The sequence below is a fragment of the Glandiceps talaboti genome, chromosome 18 (genome assembly GCF_964340395.1).
Source record: "Glandiceps talaboti chromosome 18, keGlaTala1.1, whole genome shotgun sequence".
Lineage (NCBI taxonomy): Eukaryota > Metazoa > Hemichordata > Enteropneusta > Spengelidae > Glandiceps > Glandiceps talaboti.
Genome location: NC_135566.1, coordinates 2,239,993 through 2,261,608, shown reverse-complemented (window position 1 = coordinate 2,261,608; position 21,616 = coordinate 2,239,993). Strand labels below are relative to the sequence as shown.

The following is a 21,616-nucleotide window of genomic DNA, read 5'->3' as shown; positions in this document are numbered from 1 at the left end:
CTCACTCACTGCTTGTAACATGTAATGCTATCAACAGCAAATCATTCATTTTAGCCACGCCCCCCAAAACAGTTTTCAACATGCCTGTTTGTAGATATATACAGAATATTTTCATTCTTGTTTTCTTCTCAACACGGGCAAATTTACATATTGATTTCATTTGAATATAGCCAATTAAGCTGATGTCCGTTATCACTCCACATTGGAACCAATCAGTTTGAATGTGTATTTTTTCAACCAATCAGTTTGAATGTGTATTTTTTTCAACCAATCAGTTTGAGTGTGTTTTTCCAAATCAAATAAATGAACGAGTTTATTGTAATCCAACCTCTACTAGGGAATGGCAAGGAGACACAAGAAAGAAAAAAAGAAAGAAATTATGTCTAACTGTTGGTGAGATTTACATTACACACCTCTATTGTTTAATATTAACAGTGAATAATAGGAATATGATCCAACTCTGAGGAATAACTTAATGACTGAATTATTATATGACACAATAGTTTTAAAAGACAGAGGTGGTACAGAATTGAGTATGATAACACTGTCTTGAATAACAGTACAACGTGACTGTAGTGTGGTGCTGTAGTAATCATTTACAGTGTGCTGCACCCTTCAATCAATTACAGTGTACTGCACCCTTCAATCAATTACAGTGTGCTGCACCCTTAAATCAATTAGTGTGCTGCATCCCTTGTATCAATTAGTGTGATGCAACCATCAATCAATTACAGTGTGCTGCATCCCTTGTATCAATTATAGTGTGATGCAACCTTCAATCAAGTAGTGTGTTATGACTTCAGTTAATTTAAATTCAGTGTGGTGCTACACATTGTTAAACCCAAAAATCAGTATAGTGTTTAAATTAATATGTGATATAATATGTACTCACACTCGGTATCCATTTCTCTTTCTGAAGAGGTTCTTGATTAGTCTACAACATGCATACATACATAGGTACACACACAGGTAGACACACAGGTAGACATACGGGTAGACACAGGATGGTAGGTTATCATAATTGATTCCAAATCAAAATCAAAGGAGATTTTTGAGATTAATGGTGTACTAATACATGATATTATTGGCCACGTGTAATAAAACTACCACCACCAATTCTACCAGTAGATACCACTAACACCAATACCTTCACCACTGCAACCCTTTAAAACCATCACCAAAAATTAAAATCAATGCAAAATCCACCACCAAAATATAAACACTACAGGCTAAAACTAATCAGTGTGATTTCTTTGAAGACCTCCTGCATCTTACTGTTGCCATAAGACAGCATGTAGTTTCCTGACCACACTCTTCAATTCACTTTGTTGGGTCTTACATTCATTATGATATTTGATGTTAGTCTCTCAGATCCGTGGTTGTTTCCGCATCTGTAATATGCTCCACCTCAATGTGGAGTCTAGTCATGTACACATTATGATCACCTCAACTGCATCGTCAAATGGATTTCGCTAGCACAGAATTCCGTTTTTTTCCTGCTCACAGCAACAGTTTATGGTATTGGAGTGTTGATATAAACGTGATGACGTTATCACACCCTCAAGTGACTGATTTCCAAACTGGAGGTTGAGTTTGTAGTAAATTGAATTAAGTAACCAATTACAACTGCCTGTCAGTGTGTGATAGATTACTACTGACATTACACTGTTCATCCCTTCCCCAGCAGGAAATTCAGCTAGATTTTCAACAGAATTTGTCCGTTTGACTAGACATTAGAAAGAGATTATAGATACTGACTACACATATAGTGACTAGTAATAAGCAGACAACAACTGGATCTTTCAGATATTTGTTTCTTTGGGTTCATTTTAAAGATTGTATAAATTTTCTTCATTTTTTTTCTACGTCCTACAGATTCACATCATACTTTTTTTGTCTAAAAGTTACTTTATACATAACAGTACGAACTAGACTAAATTCAAAAGAATAAGGATGTCATAAGTCGTTACTCAGAGTTTCACGCTTCAAGCGATCTTCAGACAACTAAATTGGGATTGTTAAAGTCGGTATATACACTTAATGTTTGTATGTATATATTGCGTAACAAGAAGGTCGGACTAAACTATTCCTTACGGGGGTTTACTACTATAGTTGGCGAGCGAGTATTTGCCTTCATGGCGACATTTCGAGACCAGTTCGGATTTTTTGTTCGGTAACATATTCTTTTCAGCATTGATTTAACAGTCTAAACTATTCAGAAACAATTATATATGAGAACATTAGACTTTCTCATTGTCTTAGTTTCAGACTTTCTCACTGTCTTAGTTTCAGACTTTCTCACTGTCTTAGTTTCAGACTTTCTCATTGTCTTAGTTTCAGACTTTCTCACTGTCTTAGTTTCAGATCTTAGTCCGTCTATCTCTATTTCTACACCAAAGTAGAACTACCTTCCACAAAAATCACAAGATGATGACAAACAACAGGAAAATTAGGTAAACCTTCACCCCATACACAAATGATTAATATCAAACCTTAAAAGTTTACCTCTGACAATACCTAAAATACATTAGACATAAAAGGAAACTTTCTAAAAATACCTGACGCCAATTTTCTTTTATGGTTTATTATTAATTCAAAATGTTTTGTCCCTTGAGGTAGGATACGATAAAATGATGATTAGAACTACTAGATGACTATAGTAATGATTTTGAGGATTAAATCGTAAAGGTTAAATTTCATATACGCCTACAGACACTCATTACCATGGTAATACATGTACAGTCCATATTAGAATCTCCAGACGCACAGTAGTGAAAACTAACGGAGATTATCTCAGGAAATCCATCTGCTACTGTGTTCTTATTTGTCAAGTCACTACTACTGAATTACCTTTGCAAGATTTAGTGTATGGTTTCAGTTGTCATGACTACAGTGACTGTAGTTACTAGAAGACTGCATAGCATGATTTCTGACTCGGTACATTTCATATGAATTATAGCTGAATAAATCCTACCTTGCAGTACTAGGTGGTGAGATTCACCATTAGTACATGGTTGTATGATCATGAAAGCCGTAATAACAATGAATCAAGTTACATCCATAACAGTTTTGTACAATTTTCTGACAAACATTTTCCATAAATTTCCTTAAACACACAGAAGAAATCAATAACATACTTTTCCTGTGTACTTCCAACTGACATCATAATAAGGATCATGTAGGTTTAACTCATTGTTTTTGGTTTTTTTATTTAAGTTTTATAGTATGGTTGCTCGGCAGTATTTTCTCTGAGTTCTAAGTTAATATGGTTGCTAGGCAGTATTTTCTCTGAGTTCTAGGTTAGTATGGTTGCTAGGCAGTATTTTCTCTGAGTTCTAAGTTAGTATGGTTGCTAGGCAGTATTTTCTCTGAGTTCTAGGTTAGTATGGTTGCTAAGCCCTCTTGTAATTTAATATGTACCAATCATTGATAACATAAATATCCTACATAAAGTTACTTATCCAAATATGACAAATACTGTCAAAACATGCCACATCCATCACTGGAATTTCTAAATCTTAGACGTTTCACCATAGGTAGGAAATACACCCACTTTTTTATCTCTCAGTTGAGACAAAATATTTTTAAAAAATTGTGTGTTTCCAATAACCCGACTGACCATGTGCGGACTTCCTGACTGATATCAAAGCTCAATAAACAAATAAATAAATGATTGATAAATAAATAAATGACTGATAAATAAATAAATAAATAAATGACTGATAAATAAATAAATAAATAAATACATAAATACATAAATAAATAAATAAATAAAATAAATAAATTAAATAAATAAACAAAAATAATTTGAAATGCTTCATCTTAATCATCCAATTTGATTTTTCCATGCCATACAGCTATGCAGTCAACATGCTAAACAATAATCCCTTAGAACTATTAAAGTCAGTTTTGTTAGTTGGCAGAATATAAATTGCTAGTGTAGGAGACACATGCTATCGTGTGTTGGGAACCAAACACCACCACCACTGCAAAGTAAAGATATGCTAAGATGTACAATTCCTCAAAAGGTTTTCCTCTTTCAGCATTAGGAAATGTAAATAACATAAAGGGCCTTGCTTTAGGAGTACTCCCCAGCTGAATGAAGAAATTTATTGCAAAACAGTACAGCTGTATGGTAGCTCATAATACACAAGTCAAATAAGTAATATTTGGGGTGAAAATATTAATATCAATGTCAATAAATCAAATGTTAATATCAATGGGCCTTGTTTTTGGAGTACTCCCAAGCTGAATGAAGAAACCTATTCCAGAACAGTACAGTTCTACCTCACATTGTGCAAGCCAAATTGGTAACAGTTTCTGGGGAATGTTCAGGATGTTGAGGGTAAATGTATGACTTGGTTATCCTCAATGACAAAGGTACATGTCTTTGTATTGTGAAACTACCATAATGTAATCACTGTCAACTTTTTTCACACAAGCAGTTCAACTTATAAATACAACTGAACCTCTGATCAGCTTTGATTGACAGAATGACTGGTCACTTGTGTTACAGCTAGTTGACCACTAGGTGGCAATAATCAGTAATGAACTATGACACTGGCTGGACACTTGTTATTTATGCCATTCTGAAGAATATTGTCGTCAGGGAGACTGAAAGCTATATTGTGTACTGATGTTTAACTTTTTGTGTTATATGAGTTTACACCTCATGGATAGTTTGGGTAAGTCAGAATAGGAACCGATCAACTTGACTTGCACTTTGTATAATATAAGTAGACTTTAAGTACTTCTATGGTACGCCAAGGGCATTACCATAAATGTGATTTCTGTGGAAACTACTATTAAAGTACCTTTTATCTGTGTCTGATTCACTGTCTTCAGAACATCCATTCATCAGCTGATTAGGAGTCCATTTAATTGTTAAACCATCAGCACTCTGATGTAATGATAAGTAGCCGGGCAGTGGTTCAATGTCCTCCTTCTGTATTCACAAAACATCAGATCAATTTCTTGAAACATAACACTAATTTCTCACACACTTTTAATTAATCAAAACATAGCATTAATTTCTCAACCACAACATGATCATTTATAGTATATACCATGTATCTTTATATGTTTTTCTTTTTTTGTTGTATGGGACTGCAATACTTTTTATTAGTTACATGTAAAACAGTTTTACTATTCCATATACTATTCATTATTTGCATTTCTGTTTGTGAACAGCACAACAGTAATTGCTTAGTCATAAACAGAATGACGGTGGTAAATAGACGACAATTTTGAAATTCATAATTAATGTAGGAAGAGTAAACTGAACAAATGAAATAAAACCATAACGAAGATTATATCATGCACAATCAAAGTTAAACAAAAAAGTATAGAATATATACTCTCATCATTCCATGTCATGACAGCATGTGTCTATGTCACTGGTTCTGCTGTATCCGAAATATGCGAACATTCAAAATTACCATTACTTTCCCCGATTTTTCTTTGATATTACTGGCACTGGTATAATTATGTTATTCTCAAATATTTGTCTTCCTTCAGTCAGAAAATACTCATGACCTAAGGGTTGTCACTACGATGTCTACCGACTCGTCGTGACAAAGGCCCCTTAGGTCACTCATATTTTTCAGCTGAACGAAAAAAGAAATATTGGGGAATAACATCAAAGTAAACTGAACAACTGAAACAAAAACATTGTCAAATACTTACTGGTTGTACTAAGACGAAATATTGGGGAATAACATAGAAGTAAACTGAACAACTGAAATAAAAACATTGTAAAATACTTACTGGTTGTACTAAGACGTTATTCTTTCCATACAACAAAGTAGTTTTAGAGTTTTGATGGAGTGATTCCACATAGTCTCTAGCTGACATAGGAACTCTTCCTTCATCACTTGTTGTACTGGCACCCCTCTTGTTGATCTGAGCAAATGAAAGAACAAATCCACGCATTTGTGTCACTAGTGTATTCTAACAGATGAAAAGAAAATGTAGTCAAAATGATAGATTTTGGATAGGTAACTGACAAAATCTGATGAAAATGTTTAAATATTGAAATGCTTGGTACACGATAAATTGTGGCACCACAGAAATGATGGTATCAAGATGTAGACTGGGTCTTTTGGGTGACTGGGTTTTACAGTACCTCACCTGTAGACTGGGTCTTTTGGGTGACTGGGTTTTACAGTACCTTACCTGTAGACTGGGTCTTTTGGGATGATTAGGGTTCATACTAAGTACATGATGAATAAAAACCTGAAGACTGACAGGGTTTTAGACTCTTGTTTATACAAAATATCTCTGAGTCATCAGTCCTGTAGACTGGCCCAGGTCTTTTGGGTGACTGGGTTTTAGACTCTTGTGAGTGATAGGGTTTATACAAAATATCTCATCAGTACTGTAGACTGGGATTTTTGGGTGACTAGGTTTTAGACTCTTGTGAGTGACAGGGTTTATACAAAATATCTCATCAGTACTGTAGACTGGGATTTTTGGGTGTCTGGGTTTTAGACTCTTGTGAGTGACAGGGTTTATACAAAATATCTCATCAGTACTGTAGACTGGGTCTTTTGGGTGTCTGGGTTTTAGAGTACCTCACCTGTTAAAACTGGGTCATTTTGGGTGACTGGGATTGATACAAAGTACACTTGATCTTTTGGGTGACTGGGCTTGATTGAGAATACCTTACCTGTAGACTGGGTCTTTTAGGTGACTGGGGTTGATTCAGTGTTGGATTACTACTGTGTATTCTATGACGTTGCACTAGTTCATCAGCTGGTGGGTCTGTCCAGTAATGATCTGGTGTCTTCATCTTGGAGTAATCCAATGCACAGGGACCAACTATGCAATGAAATAGTGTTACAGTAACACAACAATAAGAAAGAAGTACAAGTGTATCTGTGTTAGGGTTAGGTATATATCTGCATGCATTGCATTACAATAAGTGCAAAATATGCTCCACAGCTAGGATATGACATTTCACCTTTATGTTCTTGTTTCATCTTCAATACATTGATTTGTGGTTTACATGGACTACTACAAATTTAATTTGGTGACCAAAAGCTGAAATCATATCTTGTTTAGATGCAAAAACATTGTTTTTTGAACCCCACAAAATTTTTTTATTTTTTTTCATTCTGACTGCGGTGTTTAAAATGAAGCGTATTCTTTATATTTTAAGACTTTAATCAGAAAATAATGTATTATTCATACTATGTAAAATACATACCTAGAAGTGAGGCCAATATGGGTCCATCCACAGGATCTGATACTAAAGCTTCCTTTTCATAGTATTTACTACAGAATAAGACATATTAGATTTGTTAACAGAGATGATGTGAAGAGTTCTTTTCATATACTACAGTAAGAAAATAATTGTACCAAGTTTGAAGCAAACATGGTGTTCCAGGTTTTTTACACACCGTATAAGTCAAAAGCCAAAACGTGATCCAAAGTGAATATGTTCAGAGGAAGCAAAGGACTATGCGATTAGTTGTAGTTATAATATTTAAATCTGAAGTGATTAGCAACATAGCCCTCCTGCAAGTTTGGACAACTACAGTAGATCATTTGTGGCTACAAACAAGAGAAAGTGGTTCATGTTTACCAATAGAATTACACCTGGTTTCCCATAATGCACCATTCAAGATGGTGGGTTTGCTGGTTTCTAATCAAAATCTATGCATATTTGGTGATGACCAGGACATGTTATAGATAAGTGCATGTATTATACACTGTGTAGGAAATTGAGACACCTGACAATTTATTGAGTTAATATACATGTAATTATGATCTTTTGTGATCAATATCTGCAAGCATTTTGCACTGCACAATATGGTCAACTGTGTTCCCGTTCAAAAATCAAAGTTTGAAGGTGGTTCTTTTCCAGATCTATGTATTTATTGAATAATACTTACATATGGTTTTCCACTAAGTGTTCAATAATTTTAGCTAAGTGTTTCTCAAATAACGCTGCCTTAATCCAGAGATGTTTGTGTATGAGAGGAGATAATATCATTGTTGGTCTAGAACTGTCACTGTTTTTCCTGTAGGAGAAAATGATAGAAATACACAGTCAGCACAAATGCATGTACCACAGTCCCTTTATCAATAGAGGGACTGTGCATGCACTTTTCAATGTGATTTATTACATGATCATGTTGTGTATGTGCTACATGTACCGCTGTTATTGTTAGTCTACAGTTGAATTGTGTATATTTTTGTGATAAAAACATCATGTACGTCACATGGGTGCAACATCAAGACAACTGCATTTCTCCTGTAACTCAACACAAATTACAACATTTTGTTCGACAAAATAACATCTGTCTTGGTTTCACAACTTACTAGATTATTATCTTTTTGTAATGGATGTTTAAAAGAAAGTCAGCACTACAGGTAGCATTCAATTAAACCAGCTTGAACTGAAATAATGATACAATATGGCCATCATCATGCAGTCTCTAAATGTCCTGGTTTAAAAGGTATACTTAAAGTTGTTGAATTTGTATAGATTGTTCAAATTGTTATAATCACAGACTGTCAGTCATTGCAGACAAGAGCCATGCCTCATTTATATAGTGACAGTAGTTTGTGGACAAGCCCATTGATCTACCAGTACTTCAGATTTATTGCCAGAAAAAACAAAGGAAGACCTATGACAGGGACATGTCAATGGTTGTGATGAAGAGCCTTTTTTTTACCTAAAATGTTTTAACCATTGACAGTGTTCGGGAAAGTACTTTGTCACAATATGGCTTACAAATTGATGAACAAGTTCATAGTTTCTACTAAAGGGCAGGGAAGAAGTGTATTTGTTATAGACTTTGACAGTTACAATATTGATGCCTTCCGAGCTTAATGACCATTTTGAGGATTTTTTCTTTTACCATGTAAACATATGACCAGCATCAAATCATATCGGAGGCCAAAAAGGTTCAGAAACTCCTTAAAAAAGTGATTGCATTGATACAGAGTCCGTATTTGGAGATAACGAAGAATGGTTCAATAGGTAGTTTCTGTAAAGTCCAAATTTAACAGCATCCCTCATTGCTCCTGAACAGTTCCTGTCACCTTCTGTATTAAAGTGAGAAATTTTCAATTTTTCTGCATCTTGTTTGAAGTGGTAGTCTTTTCAGCAACAACAATATACAGATACACTATAATTATACTACATATTAAAACTTGTGTTGGGCTAGCATATCAAATTCAACATGTGTGCACATACCATACAAAAGGGAAGAATAACCAAGAATGTGGTACCTCAAGTTACGGATTTAGTGACACATTTATGTTACGTACGGATTCCTCATACTACCACTATATATTATTCACTATGTTTAGTGAATACTGTACAATATACAATATGGAACAGAAGTAACTATCAAAAACCAGTAAAAGTTACAGATTGTCCCTTTAAATAATGTAATACAACTTACTTCTGGGCATTTTCTATCTCTGTTTCAATTTCTGCAACCTTCTGTGCTACCTGTAGGGCTGGTGGAAAGTTTTTGGCAACCTGTTTAAATAGAGCAGCAGCTGTATAACTTTTAAGTAGACCTCCAACTCTCTTCTTCAAGCCATGCGTCAGGCAAGAATCTACGGCAGCTGAAAACAAAACATAGCATAGATAACTTAGTATATCAATCAATCGATTGATGAAATGATAAATTGACAGATCAAGCAATTATTACTAATCAGTCAATGAAATTATCAATTTAATAATCAATCAATCGATCAACCAATCAATCAATCATAAACATATGTCACTGTACAAAACACTATGTGTTAAAAAAATAGCTCTTTTTATTTTAGTTCGATGATATTTATTCATTTGTTCATTTTTTGGTTCTCAATGCATTAATCCTATCAAATCCAGGGATGGCTAAGAACTAGTATTTAAATCATGACATAATACGACTTAATTTATTTAAAATACAACTTAGATTCTTAAATCAGGAAACTTTACATATAACAGAGCTGAAGCAGAAAGGGGGAAAGTGTTGAAAGTTACATACAATCTACCATAACTTTTTGGAACCGCAGTAAAATCACCAGAGGTCTTAGTAGATTTAACCTGTTTCCCATCCTTAACAATAACACTGGATATTCCTTATTTGGTCAATCTAATTTACATATTGACAAGTTAACATGATGGATATTCTTTATTTGGTCAATCTAATTTACATATTGACAAATTAACATGATAGTTTTGGTCTGACAGTCTCACAACCTGCCAAAAAATGGCAACAGAATGGTACTTTTAGTAGATATCAGTGAAGCCATTACATTCAAAATATCATGTTTTGTTGTTGAACTAGGAAAAATCCCCATTGCCAACAAGTATGAAGAACCAATGAGAAGAAAGCTGTTGAATCAGATGCATAAAGATCATGAGTCACATGAGATGTCAAAGGTCAAAAACACCGAAATTTGCATGTGACTTTGCGCATACGACCTTGTCTAAATCATAATGATAATACATTTAGTTCTCATTCACAAAATCTCTATAGTCATTCAATTTAACATTTCCTTTTTCATTAATAAAGTACAATAAGTGAAAATGGGTTTGTTGCTGCAATTAATTCTGTCATGCTTTTACATCATTTCACAAAATTTGCTTTCCAAAACATCAATGATGGCGACAAATCACTACTGTACTATAACTATATATTCATCCCCATTGTCATGGCAACAGAATTCTCATGGTCAATTCAGTAAGAATGTCAAAAGAGCACTGAAACATAAAATTCATGACCAATTCCTACAATCTATGTCACAGAGGTAATTTTTTCTCTTCATTTTGTATATTTTTTTTAAAATTAATATATCAACAGTTACACTAAGAAATACATCACCAGCACTAAAAAACTTCAAAATGATCCTAAGCTTCATTTTTTTTTAATTTCCAGCATTTTCTTTAGAATATGAATCCAAAATTTTAACTTAAATTTTAAGACAGAAAGTTGATTTATTCATTTTGTTGTTTTATTACCTTGACCTTTGCTACATTTTATGACAACCATTGCTATGACCATTGCTACTTTTATGACTTGACCTTTGCTACATTTTATGACAACCATTGCTATGACCATTGCTACTTTTATGACTTGACCTTTGCTACATTTTATGATGACCATTGCTATGACCATTGCTACTTTTATGACTTGACCTTTGCTACATTTTATGATGACCATTGCTATGACCATTGCTACTTTTATGACTTGACCTTTGCTACATTTTATGACCATTGCTATGACCATTGCTACTTTTATGACTTGACCTTTGCTACATTTTATGATGACCATTGCTACTTATACACATAGAACTAGACACTAACAAAATATTACCACCAAGATACAAATATAGCCATGTAGTGAATTACTTAACTTTCAGTATTTGACCACTGTTAAGATCTATATATGCAAATACATGTATTATTAATAACGCCTTCTGATCTATTTTGGGGTTATATTTTCTTACACTTGTTTGATATTTTGCTCATAAAAATGCAACATTTCAAAAACCTTGCATAACTATTATTGTTTTACAGTATTTTCACTTGTAAAGTGCAAGTTTTGAAAGAGATAAATAAAACTTTGACATTATGATGTAATTTTAAAAATTAAATAAAAACCCACAATAGAGTAGAAGGTTGGAGAATATATTGTTCATGGTTCCAAGAATCACTAGGACAGTACAATAGTGTTACTTTGGAATGGTAGATTGGAAATGAATGTGACATTTCGATCTGTCTACTACGGCCCTTGATTACACAGGATTTAATTATTCAGTGTTAATGTTTATCTCTGAACTGGCGGATTAGAAGGTGTTACATGATTGTACATTCTGGTAATAAAAATACATATAAAATCACTATGAATCATTTTAAGTTGACTTTGTATGGATCTCGATATCTTTATAATAGTTTTGTTACGACAATGCAGATCAGCTGAATTGGTTTTAAATGTAAAGGAAATTTATCTGCTGATACTTAAATATAATACAGACCCTTAAGACGACCTCCCGTGTGTGGTCGAAACGTTGGTAATAAAGTATTTTAACCATAGACAACCAGACTTGTGTTTTTATCAAAACCTAATCTATTTTACTTCAAGTCCATGTCTCCCAATTGGTGCATCCCTTTTGTAGTTGGACTGAGTGCAGTTTTTATTACAAACTCCTCTATAATGTATGTTATACCATGCACGAGCCATTTAGAACAAAAACTATGGAATATGTACTATGGTCGTTCTACATCATGACAACACATGTCTATGTCACGACAACACGCATCTATGTCACTGGTTCTGCTGTGTTTGAAATATGAGTCAAAACACTTAAAATTGCCATTACTTTCCCTAATTTTCCTTTGCTATTACTGCCACTGGTATAATTATGTTATTCTGTAATATTTTCCTTCATTCAGCTGGAAAATACTTGAAAATTTATTTAATTTTAGATTATACATAATATTTTTCATAAGCCTTCAAACATTTCACTGCTCCATGCATCTGGCTTACAAACTCTCATGTTCACAGACATATCAGAGATGTTTCAAATATGCTCACAGGAAATATCAGGGGATGTATGTCATCACCAGATCGTTACGTAAGGGGAGCACAGGAAATTGTCAGAATACTTAGTCAAATAGAACGAAGGTCACTTTGCCATCCAATGATATTAAGACTCTCTCACACACACACACACACACACACACACACACACACACACACACACACACACACACACGCACACACGCATGCACGCACGCACGCACACACGCATGCATACGTACATACATGTACATACATGGATAAACATACAGGCATACATGCTTATACATACCACCTGGCCGAGTACACATACATATACCCCTGCATGCAAACACACACACATGTACACAATCATGCACACACATAACATACTACATACATGTGAATGGCCTGAATTTATTGTCAATTTGACAATATGATGAAAATAGTTCACTGCACTGAGGTACCCAAGTCATTGACAAAAATTATATCCTTATATTTATTTGAAAATGTCATTATGTGCAGCTCAAAATTATGACAAGTATCAGCAAGATTATGTGAAATATGAGAGCAGAATAAAACACAACTAATCCATAATAGAATATAAATTGATTCAAATTAGTTGAAAGTGTTGACTCAGGGAACATTGACGTCAATGTAAATGTCTAGCAATGCCTGCAGTGGTGAGGTAGCAATCATTACTGAGTCTTCACATACAGCCAATTTTACTGTCCTTCACACCAGAAGCAGGCCTCTTTACTATTCTGGTCATCAACATACAGTACTTGTAGTGTTTTACATGTAGTTAGAACTCTGTACACATAGAAGATAAGTCAATACTTCAATACAAGGAACACAAGACCTTGACCATCACTCATAAAATTTGAATATTACTAAATTTAATTTGTCACTACTATCAGGTATACGTTTGTAAAGGATGTGACTTTGATGAAGAACCTAAACTGTGTTCACCATCTTTTTTATATACGGTTTCCATCTAAACAATATCTGGTAAAATGAATAGGAAATATTGACTTTGTTCAAAGTTATACTGTTTCTGTCAAAAAGGTTATAACACCTGGGGGAAAACATGAAAGTACACTGATAAATAATTCATGCCCGGGGTGAATTTCATCCTGTCCAGTGAGCCTTCCATTAGGAAGTCAGTCTGTTATCAAGACTTTCCAAATGAAGAGTTCTAATCATGTCTAAATTCAGGTCTTATTTTTATGAAATAATCTGTTATCCTTTCCATCATCTCAATCTTTGGTGATTAATTTGGTAAACAAGATGACAACTAATCCAACAAACATATTACTTCTAGGCTCATTATGTTCTAAAAGCCACTTCCCCTAACTTCTCTCAAGGCAAATTACTAGGAGTGGTTGATATTGTCTGCCACTAGCTAAAACCAACCATCATCCTTAGTTCCATCTGCTATTCCCATTCTCAACAGTAACTACAGTCAATTACTAGACTGTTTTCTTTTGAAATGTTTTGTAGGATATTATTGAACTAGTACATGTACATGTATGCATAGTTTTGTTTTATACTTCTGTTTTGTGTTTTCATCTTCACAAACTATAATTTTAATTTCCCTCGGTGGAATGAATAAAGTAATTCTAATTGTTACACTACTTAGTCTTTGGATTAATTTTACAACATGTCTTCATTTATATACATCATTGCATATTCACAATTTACCTCATATTTTTCTTTTATCTCTTAGTTTACCTTTGAGAGTACAGTTATTTTAATTTCCCTTGATAAGGTGGAAAAAAAACATGTCAGAGGATGAAGTCTACTTCTGAGATAGTCTAGAGACTGGGCTATCTGATCTCACATACTGACAAACAACATTTTCAAACCAGATCGCCAAATGCTGGTAAACTTCATAAATTAATGATTTGCCCTCTAAGATCAGATACGATGACCTAAATGTCCTTAATATTCTGTATGTGATGCTGTTTGCAGTCCATTGCACACTTAAAAAGGTCATCAGCCTCACTTTCACACACCATAAACACAAAGAGGGTCATTTCCTGTATGCATGCAAATGGTACATTTAATTGAAACGCTGTGTTTTTGTACATTCAAACCGACATCTACAGGTTGTTGCCATTTCAAATGTAAGTATGTGAATATTGGGTTTCAATGGCAATGTTGGCAACATTCTCAATGTATATGACAATACCACGACTTGATATAACTGACAGTTGTGTAATAAAATCATTTCAAATATACCAAATGCAACATCTAAGGCCAAAAAAGAAAAAAAGAATTATTTCTGGTCAGGACAGTCTGTCTAAAATGGTGAGATGATGCAGGTTATCTTTTTTCCTTTTTTTCTCTACAAATCTGTCACTCAATCTACTATTTATGGCAGTTACAGTTCTTTTTATTTACTACTACAGGTAAGTGTGTGTAGGGGGGAGGGCAGATGTCATTTGCTTCTTCATATTTGGCTCTGCAGTTCTCTTCACTGAAGTAGGGGTTATTTTTGTGTTTCTCCCCTGATCTGCAAACTGCATGGGCTGGACAAACACAAAAAAAGAAGACTGATGCGAGGATATTTAAGTGGCATGCACGCTGACCAGAAACAATTATCTTTGTCTTTGGCCTAACATGGTGCATAATATACTACACAGACTAAAACTATTGTTGTGACATGTTGATATAAGCTTTTGAACAGAGGGTTGGTTAAATTACACTCACAGTTGGGTGTGACATTTCTGATGACTTAATACATCTTTAACACTGTACACTTTTGGGGACAGCCAATGTTTGACACTATCTTGACTATGGGGTGCACTATATCACTGCTATCACCCTCTTGTGTATTAAATCTACTACATCGGACAGGACAACGATTAGTTTTAAATTGTGTCTATCTTAAAGTAAGTTGAACATAAACCTTTATTACAACTATAGTATCTAATTAGCTGAAACAGTTTCAGAGCAGATATGAAATAAAGGAAGTGAAAATACTTTGAATTTAATGTTTTTAATATGCCAATTACTTGATTGCCAGTCATAATTTATGTTTGAACAATTTCTACTTTAAGCAATACTACTTTCAATCAGTACATAATGAATCAGAGTTTCCTACAATTTCAATTTTGCAACAGGTAATTGCACAGACCGTTCAATACAAATTTGACCTTGATAGTTTCATATAAAGTCAACAGGTTCAAGTTCAAGATGGCATTGAACAAGCTTGCCACTACATTACTGAACATGAACCAACATGTACTTGTGTCATACTTGTTGTCGTAACAATCACAAATGAAGCCCTCAAATTCTCTTTGTGATAAATGGTTTTAGGGTCATTTATTTTCAAGTTTACATGTAAGTTTTATGGTGAACAGGCATCTAATTACCAAAGTTCAAGTTTGACTCAAGTCAACATTTCACAAGCTTGCCACTATTTATACACACAAGGTGAATATGAACCTGATCATACTTATACATTTTAGTTTGCACAATCGCAAGCCCTCAAATTCAGTTTGTGATCAATGTTAGGCCATTTGGTGTACATAAAATTTAAATCAGCTAGCACTGTCTAATCCTTCAAGTTCAAAGTTGGCACAGCTCACAAGCTTCCCACTGGATACACATAGTACTTCACTTTTGTCAGCAAGATTGCAAGTCCTCAAGTTCACTTTGTAATAAATTGCTTCAGGGGCAATCCAGTTCAAATTTCAAATACCTTCAACTTAAACTTTAAAGTTGAAATTTCACATGCTGCCAACTAAATATACATGAACCCATACATGTACATGTATAGCCTAGAACCTTCATTTTGTCAGTACAAATTATGATTACAAGCCCTACAAGTTTGATTTGTGATTGATGGTTTAGGGGCCATTTAGCTGAAGGTTGTTGTTACCTTTTTCTTCTACTTTTTAAAAAAATCTTTTATTAAACTTTTTTTAATCTTTAATTTTTAATTTTTAATTTTTTTTTTTTTTTTTTTTTTGGGGGGGGGTGTTTCTCTGTTTCTTTTGAGGTGCAAAACTAATCAAAGATTTCAGCCATTTTTATACTCATGTATTGTTATCTTTTTCAGATTGTTTTAAGTCAGAATGTTTGAAAGCTACATATATGAATTTTAAAAAAATAAATAATACATTTTCACTAGCTACATGTACATCAGTACACACAATCATTCTTTCAAGTCGATATCTCAGAAATAATAAATACACTGCTACTAAAAGGAACTAACTATATTTAAAGTTCAAAATGTCACACCTTATCATGTATTCCCTCATGGGGCTAAATGTATACATGTACCCTGAGGGAGAATTGACATGTCGTTACCATGACAACTGCCATTCACATCACAGTGTGAGAACACATCTAGGTAAAATGTCATCCATTGACACTAACACATAGGAGACAGGCATCCCTGTAGATAATGTATGTAGACCTGCTGTCCATCATATAAAGTAAAATGTCATCCATTGACACTAACACGTACATATCCCTATAGATAATGGCGTCTTGCATTCTGTCTGATATGAAATAGACATTAGTGATAACTTTATAAAAGATCCCTACGTGGGCATGTAGTTGTCAGAAAAATCTGTGGATAAGAAAAATGTTATTTTACAGCAACAGAAATATATGTCAACACTATAAGAACGATTCTACCTAAGCCGTGACAGATTGAGTTTTTACATATGACTAATAACATAATTTCAGGACAGTAGAAAATAGGAATGGTAAATTAGGAAAAAATGCAACTTTTTGATCCATCAACTACAGACCTTGATCATGCAATGATTTAGTTACTCGGACGTCTCTCTGAAAATGGCGAAATGTCCGTAAATTTGTGGCAGTTGGTATCCTCCGTCCCTGTTCATGATGGATTTTTGTGTCACAATTTTAGTAATGGTTCCTACTACATTCCTGCAAAAGCTTTGATGACAAAAACTAACTCATCCAAACCATCTGGAGAATCGTGTCTTGTCATCAATCGTTACAGGAAACTTTCATGGTACTGAAACACTATTCATAAACATTTGTGTCTATGACCACAATAGTCTGTACTTCTTTAATGTTTACATATGGACATCAAGCTAGTGTACACAGCTCCATAATTAATGAGAAAATAGCAAACATTTACTACTACTGGGGCATACCCATTGAAATTTGAAAGTAGGCCATACAAAATATGACCACCTTTAGGTCTGTTTCAGGCCCTCAAATTAAAACATTCCAAATCTACTCCTTGTACAGTAAACATGCACAGCAAAATACTGGTTGGAATTCTATAGTTGGTATACTGCAATCAATTTGTAAATATTGTGGTTAACACATGCACAAATTCATACCGTGCAAATTAAGTCATCAATGAAACCACAAAAATAACATTGTATAATATTTGGTTACAATACTCTATTAAAATACAAAATGGCCTCAGTAGTAATTAGCAACATTCAATTACAATGTATCAATTTCATCATTACTACAAGCTCTCATCTATCACCAAGTCACATGACAGATTTCACAAAGGACACATAATTACTTAATAATCTATTGTACTCAAATGACAACTCGTAATGAATATTTTAACATTCGAATAATTTAATGATTTTCTACTTTTTATAATGATGTTTTTGTAGTCTTTACAACATCAAAAGTGTCAACTCAATTTTGAAAACCAACACTTGTTTTGAAATAATGACTACTAAATAATGAATGCATTTTATCATGAATTAGGAAATTGCACTTGGCAGATATGTGAATGATTTCTGAATTAATTCTTTACTGAGTAATTTGCTGATACTTGTAGCATAGAGGAAAACATTGATTACACAAACTGGAAACATCAATGCCCTCATTCGTAAAACCTTCAGTTCGTGAGTAATTTACAGATGAAGATTAGAAACCATTGGTGGCCTTGTAATGCAGTCATGCTATTATGCCAATGGTAAATACAGCATTTCCGAAACTCACCATACATGGTCATGCACAGATAAGAATTATAGACCACAAGATTTATTGAATGTAATATCTTCATTCAATTTCTCACGAATTTTATTTTGAAACATTTTTAGATCAATATTTTTCATATAGCTATTAAATGTACCTTTTGAAATGAATAACTTTGTACGCCAATACAAAATGATTTCCATCAAAATTGTATTCACCAACAATTTCATACAGATATATTTCCTATTATAAATCAGAAATGTTTTGTGCATACTGTAGTATTTTTGAAGTGTTACAACAGCAGCTGACTGTTCAACCTGATTATGTAGTCTTACATACATCTAACATTACGCTATAAGATATATCATCTATGTCACTTGGTCTCAATAGGTTGCCATGGTAACTCATTTATGTCATTGATTAAGAATACATGAGAACGTATTCCTGCTTTGTGTACAAATGCATGTCATCTCATTTCATCTTCTTGTCGCTATGGTTACAATTCAGACGGGATATTGAAAATACTAATTCTGCTTGAGATCATCACTAGAATCTACAACGGGGCAAAATGTATTCAATGCTCAGTAGCTCATGATCTTCGATCTACATATATTGCAGGTGTCAATATTAAATATTTCTACTTTTCACAGATTAGTTTCAAACTACCTCAGTACCTGTTCAAAAATGTTAATGCGATGGATGTATTTTCATAGATTAACAAGTCCATTACAATAAATAGTTAAATATTTGTAATCAATTCTTTAATTTTATATCTACTTTCTCTTCTACAGAAATATTTTCTGACATATACATTTTTTATAATCATATGTCACTGAAGTCATACATACATATATCAGTATAAAGTATTATTGTAGCCCTGGATGTCATATCTTACAATACATCTAACCAAAATAAATAGGCTGTCATTTACACTACTACAAGGCCTACACATCGCATTACTAAATGGCATACTTTGTCACTGATAAGTACATGTATTTACAATACATATTTTGTGTTAAAAATGACAATATTATTATTATTATTTAAGTTTATTTCAGACAAAAAATATCCATAGACAAAATTAAATAAAAAGTAAGGAAAGAATACTATAGAGGAACCATACTTTGTCACAGATAAGTATATGTATTTACAACACGTATTTTGTGCTAAAAATGACAATATCAAATACAAATTTAGAACTGAACCTAATCAAACATCAAGATATTATCTCAATTCAAATACCTAATATGCCAAAAATCATTTTCTATTATTAGAATTAAACTAAATAATGGTAACAAAATATAAATGAGCTGTCACATACATACATTTTGTATATTTTGGACACTGCATTATGTTGTTATAAGTTTTAACATGTCTTCATATATTTGCTACTCATATTTTGAAATTAAATCAATGATTTCAGATCCTTCTACCACTCCACACCACACATGACTTCATACAGCTAACTACTAGTATTCTTAAACCATCCCATAATTTCAGGCCAATACGTACCTTCAAACAGCTAGCTATTCTCAAACCATCCCATAATTTCATAAACAAATATTTGCCTTCATACAGCTATCTATCCCATAATTTCAGAGACCAATCATACAGTTTACTATTCTTAAACTATCTCATACTTTCAGAGACCAATGCTTACCTTCATACAACTAGCTATTCTTAAACCATCCCATAATTTCATAAACAAACACTTGCCTTCATACAGCTATCTATCCCATAATTTCAGAGACCAATCATACAGTTTACTATTCTTAAACAATCCCATAATTTCAGAGACCAATACTTGCCTTTGTAGAACTATTATATATTTCCTTCCATACAATGAGTTCACCATAATTGGGACAGCCCACTTTCTCCACTGATTTCATCAATATATTCATTACACTAATTGACTAAGACACATAGTAATTAATAGAAACATTAACTGACAAATACAGTCATCTTCACATCATTGCTTCGGCACATTTGTACTTTTAATAGTCTGCACTGTTACCTTTCATTTGTCACTATCATCAGACACACAGTGTGCTCAAACCATGCACTTTACAATTATTAGCCCTGGAATGGACCTAAAATAGCACAATATTTCCTGTACTCCCTGGGGAGCATACAATCCATTGCAGCCTCTATAAGAACATAGGATTAATTTCACATTGCAGTCTTTATCCTACCAGGTCCGCACTTGTACGGCTGGGTTGACTGGGACATAACTATGGTTCAAATCTTGCCTAAGGACTTTAGCCATTCAGAAACACATGACAGTAATGAGGCTTGAATCTTTATCATGACCATGACCGTGAAATACACAAGAGCTAGAATATGCAAGAACTAATGAATCCACATGACACTGAGATTCAGTGAGATTGAAATTAGTAAGAATTCATTAGTATGTATCTGTGCATCAGGAGTTCAGTTGGGCAGGAAATTATTTATGATTACCAAGTTCTTTGTAGGGATGACATCAAGCTTTACAGAGTAGCAACCTTTAGTATTTGTAAGTCATTTCATGAATGATTGATGTGAAGTATTTCAAGCAGCCATATTGGATTATAAATAGTACATATATTGTATGAAAATGGCTTTACTTTAATTTACAACCATGGCCTGATGGATTCTTGTCTACACACAAGCTGTACAACTACTAACTCACTGACTAAATGTCACATGACTATTTTTCATGCCGTTGAACATTTTACAATATTCTTTCCTACTTGTAAGCATATACAAACACAAAATCTATGATTCTTGTCTAAAAATGATTTTGACATTTTCAAAAATACACTTAAAATTTTGTTTCCTTAATTTTGGCAGGATTCAAAAGGTATCGACTATTGCAAAGGTTAAAGGTTAATGAATTCATGTCACCTGACCATCTTAGCACTTTAATACTGACAATTCAAAAGGTCCTTTTGTACAAAAAAACATATGGCCAAAAACGGAATGATTTCAGTATTAATTTTAACTACTTTAAGTATTGCTCTTTTGTATATATATATAAACCACCATTTGTTGGAGGATTGAGATGAATCTCTTACTGGAAATATTGTGTTAGTCTGTACAACAGCAATTCAATCAATCAAGTTCACTGAACATGGTTCTTGCTCCAATGACTCAAGGTCCATCTCTCAGTGAATTTTTCAATAATG

At 33.5% G+C, this 21,616-nt stretch overlaps 1 protein-coding gene across 1 annotated transcript in view; it reads right to left on the bottom strand.

The window, feature by feature from the left end:
• The window catches only part of LOC144448875 (small G protein signaling modulator 1-like), a 64,250-nt gene that overhangs the window by 18,392 nt on the left and 24,242 nt on the right, over positions 1–21,616 (bottom strand). Inside the window, exons 4-10 of the mRNA XM_078139211.1 lie at positions 9,417–9,585; positions 7,896–8,024; positions 7,208–7,275; positions 6,668–6,819; positions 5,767–5,901; positions 4,815–4,945; positions 893–934 (exon numbers count right to left, since the gene is read on the bottom strand). Coding sequence (XP_077995337.1) covers positions 893–934; positions 4,815–4,945; positions 5,767–5,901; positions 6,668–6,819; positions 7,208–7,275; positions 7,896–8,024; positions 9,417–9,585 — 826 coding nt within the window. The remainder of the gene's footprint in view (positions 1–892; positions 935–4,814; positions 4,946–5,766; positions 5,902–6,667; positions 6,820–7,207; positions 7,276–7,895; positions 8,025–9,416; positions 9,586–21,616) is intronic.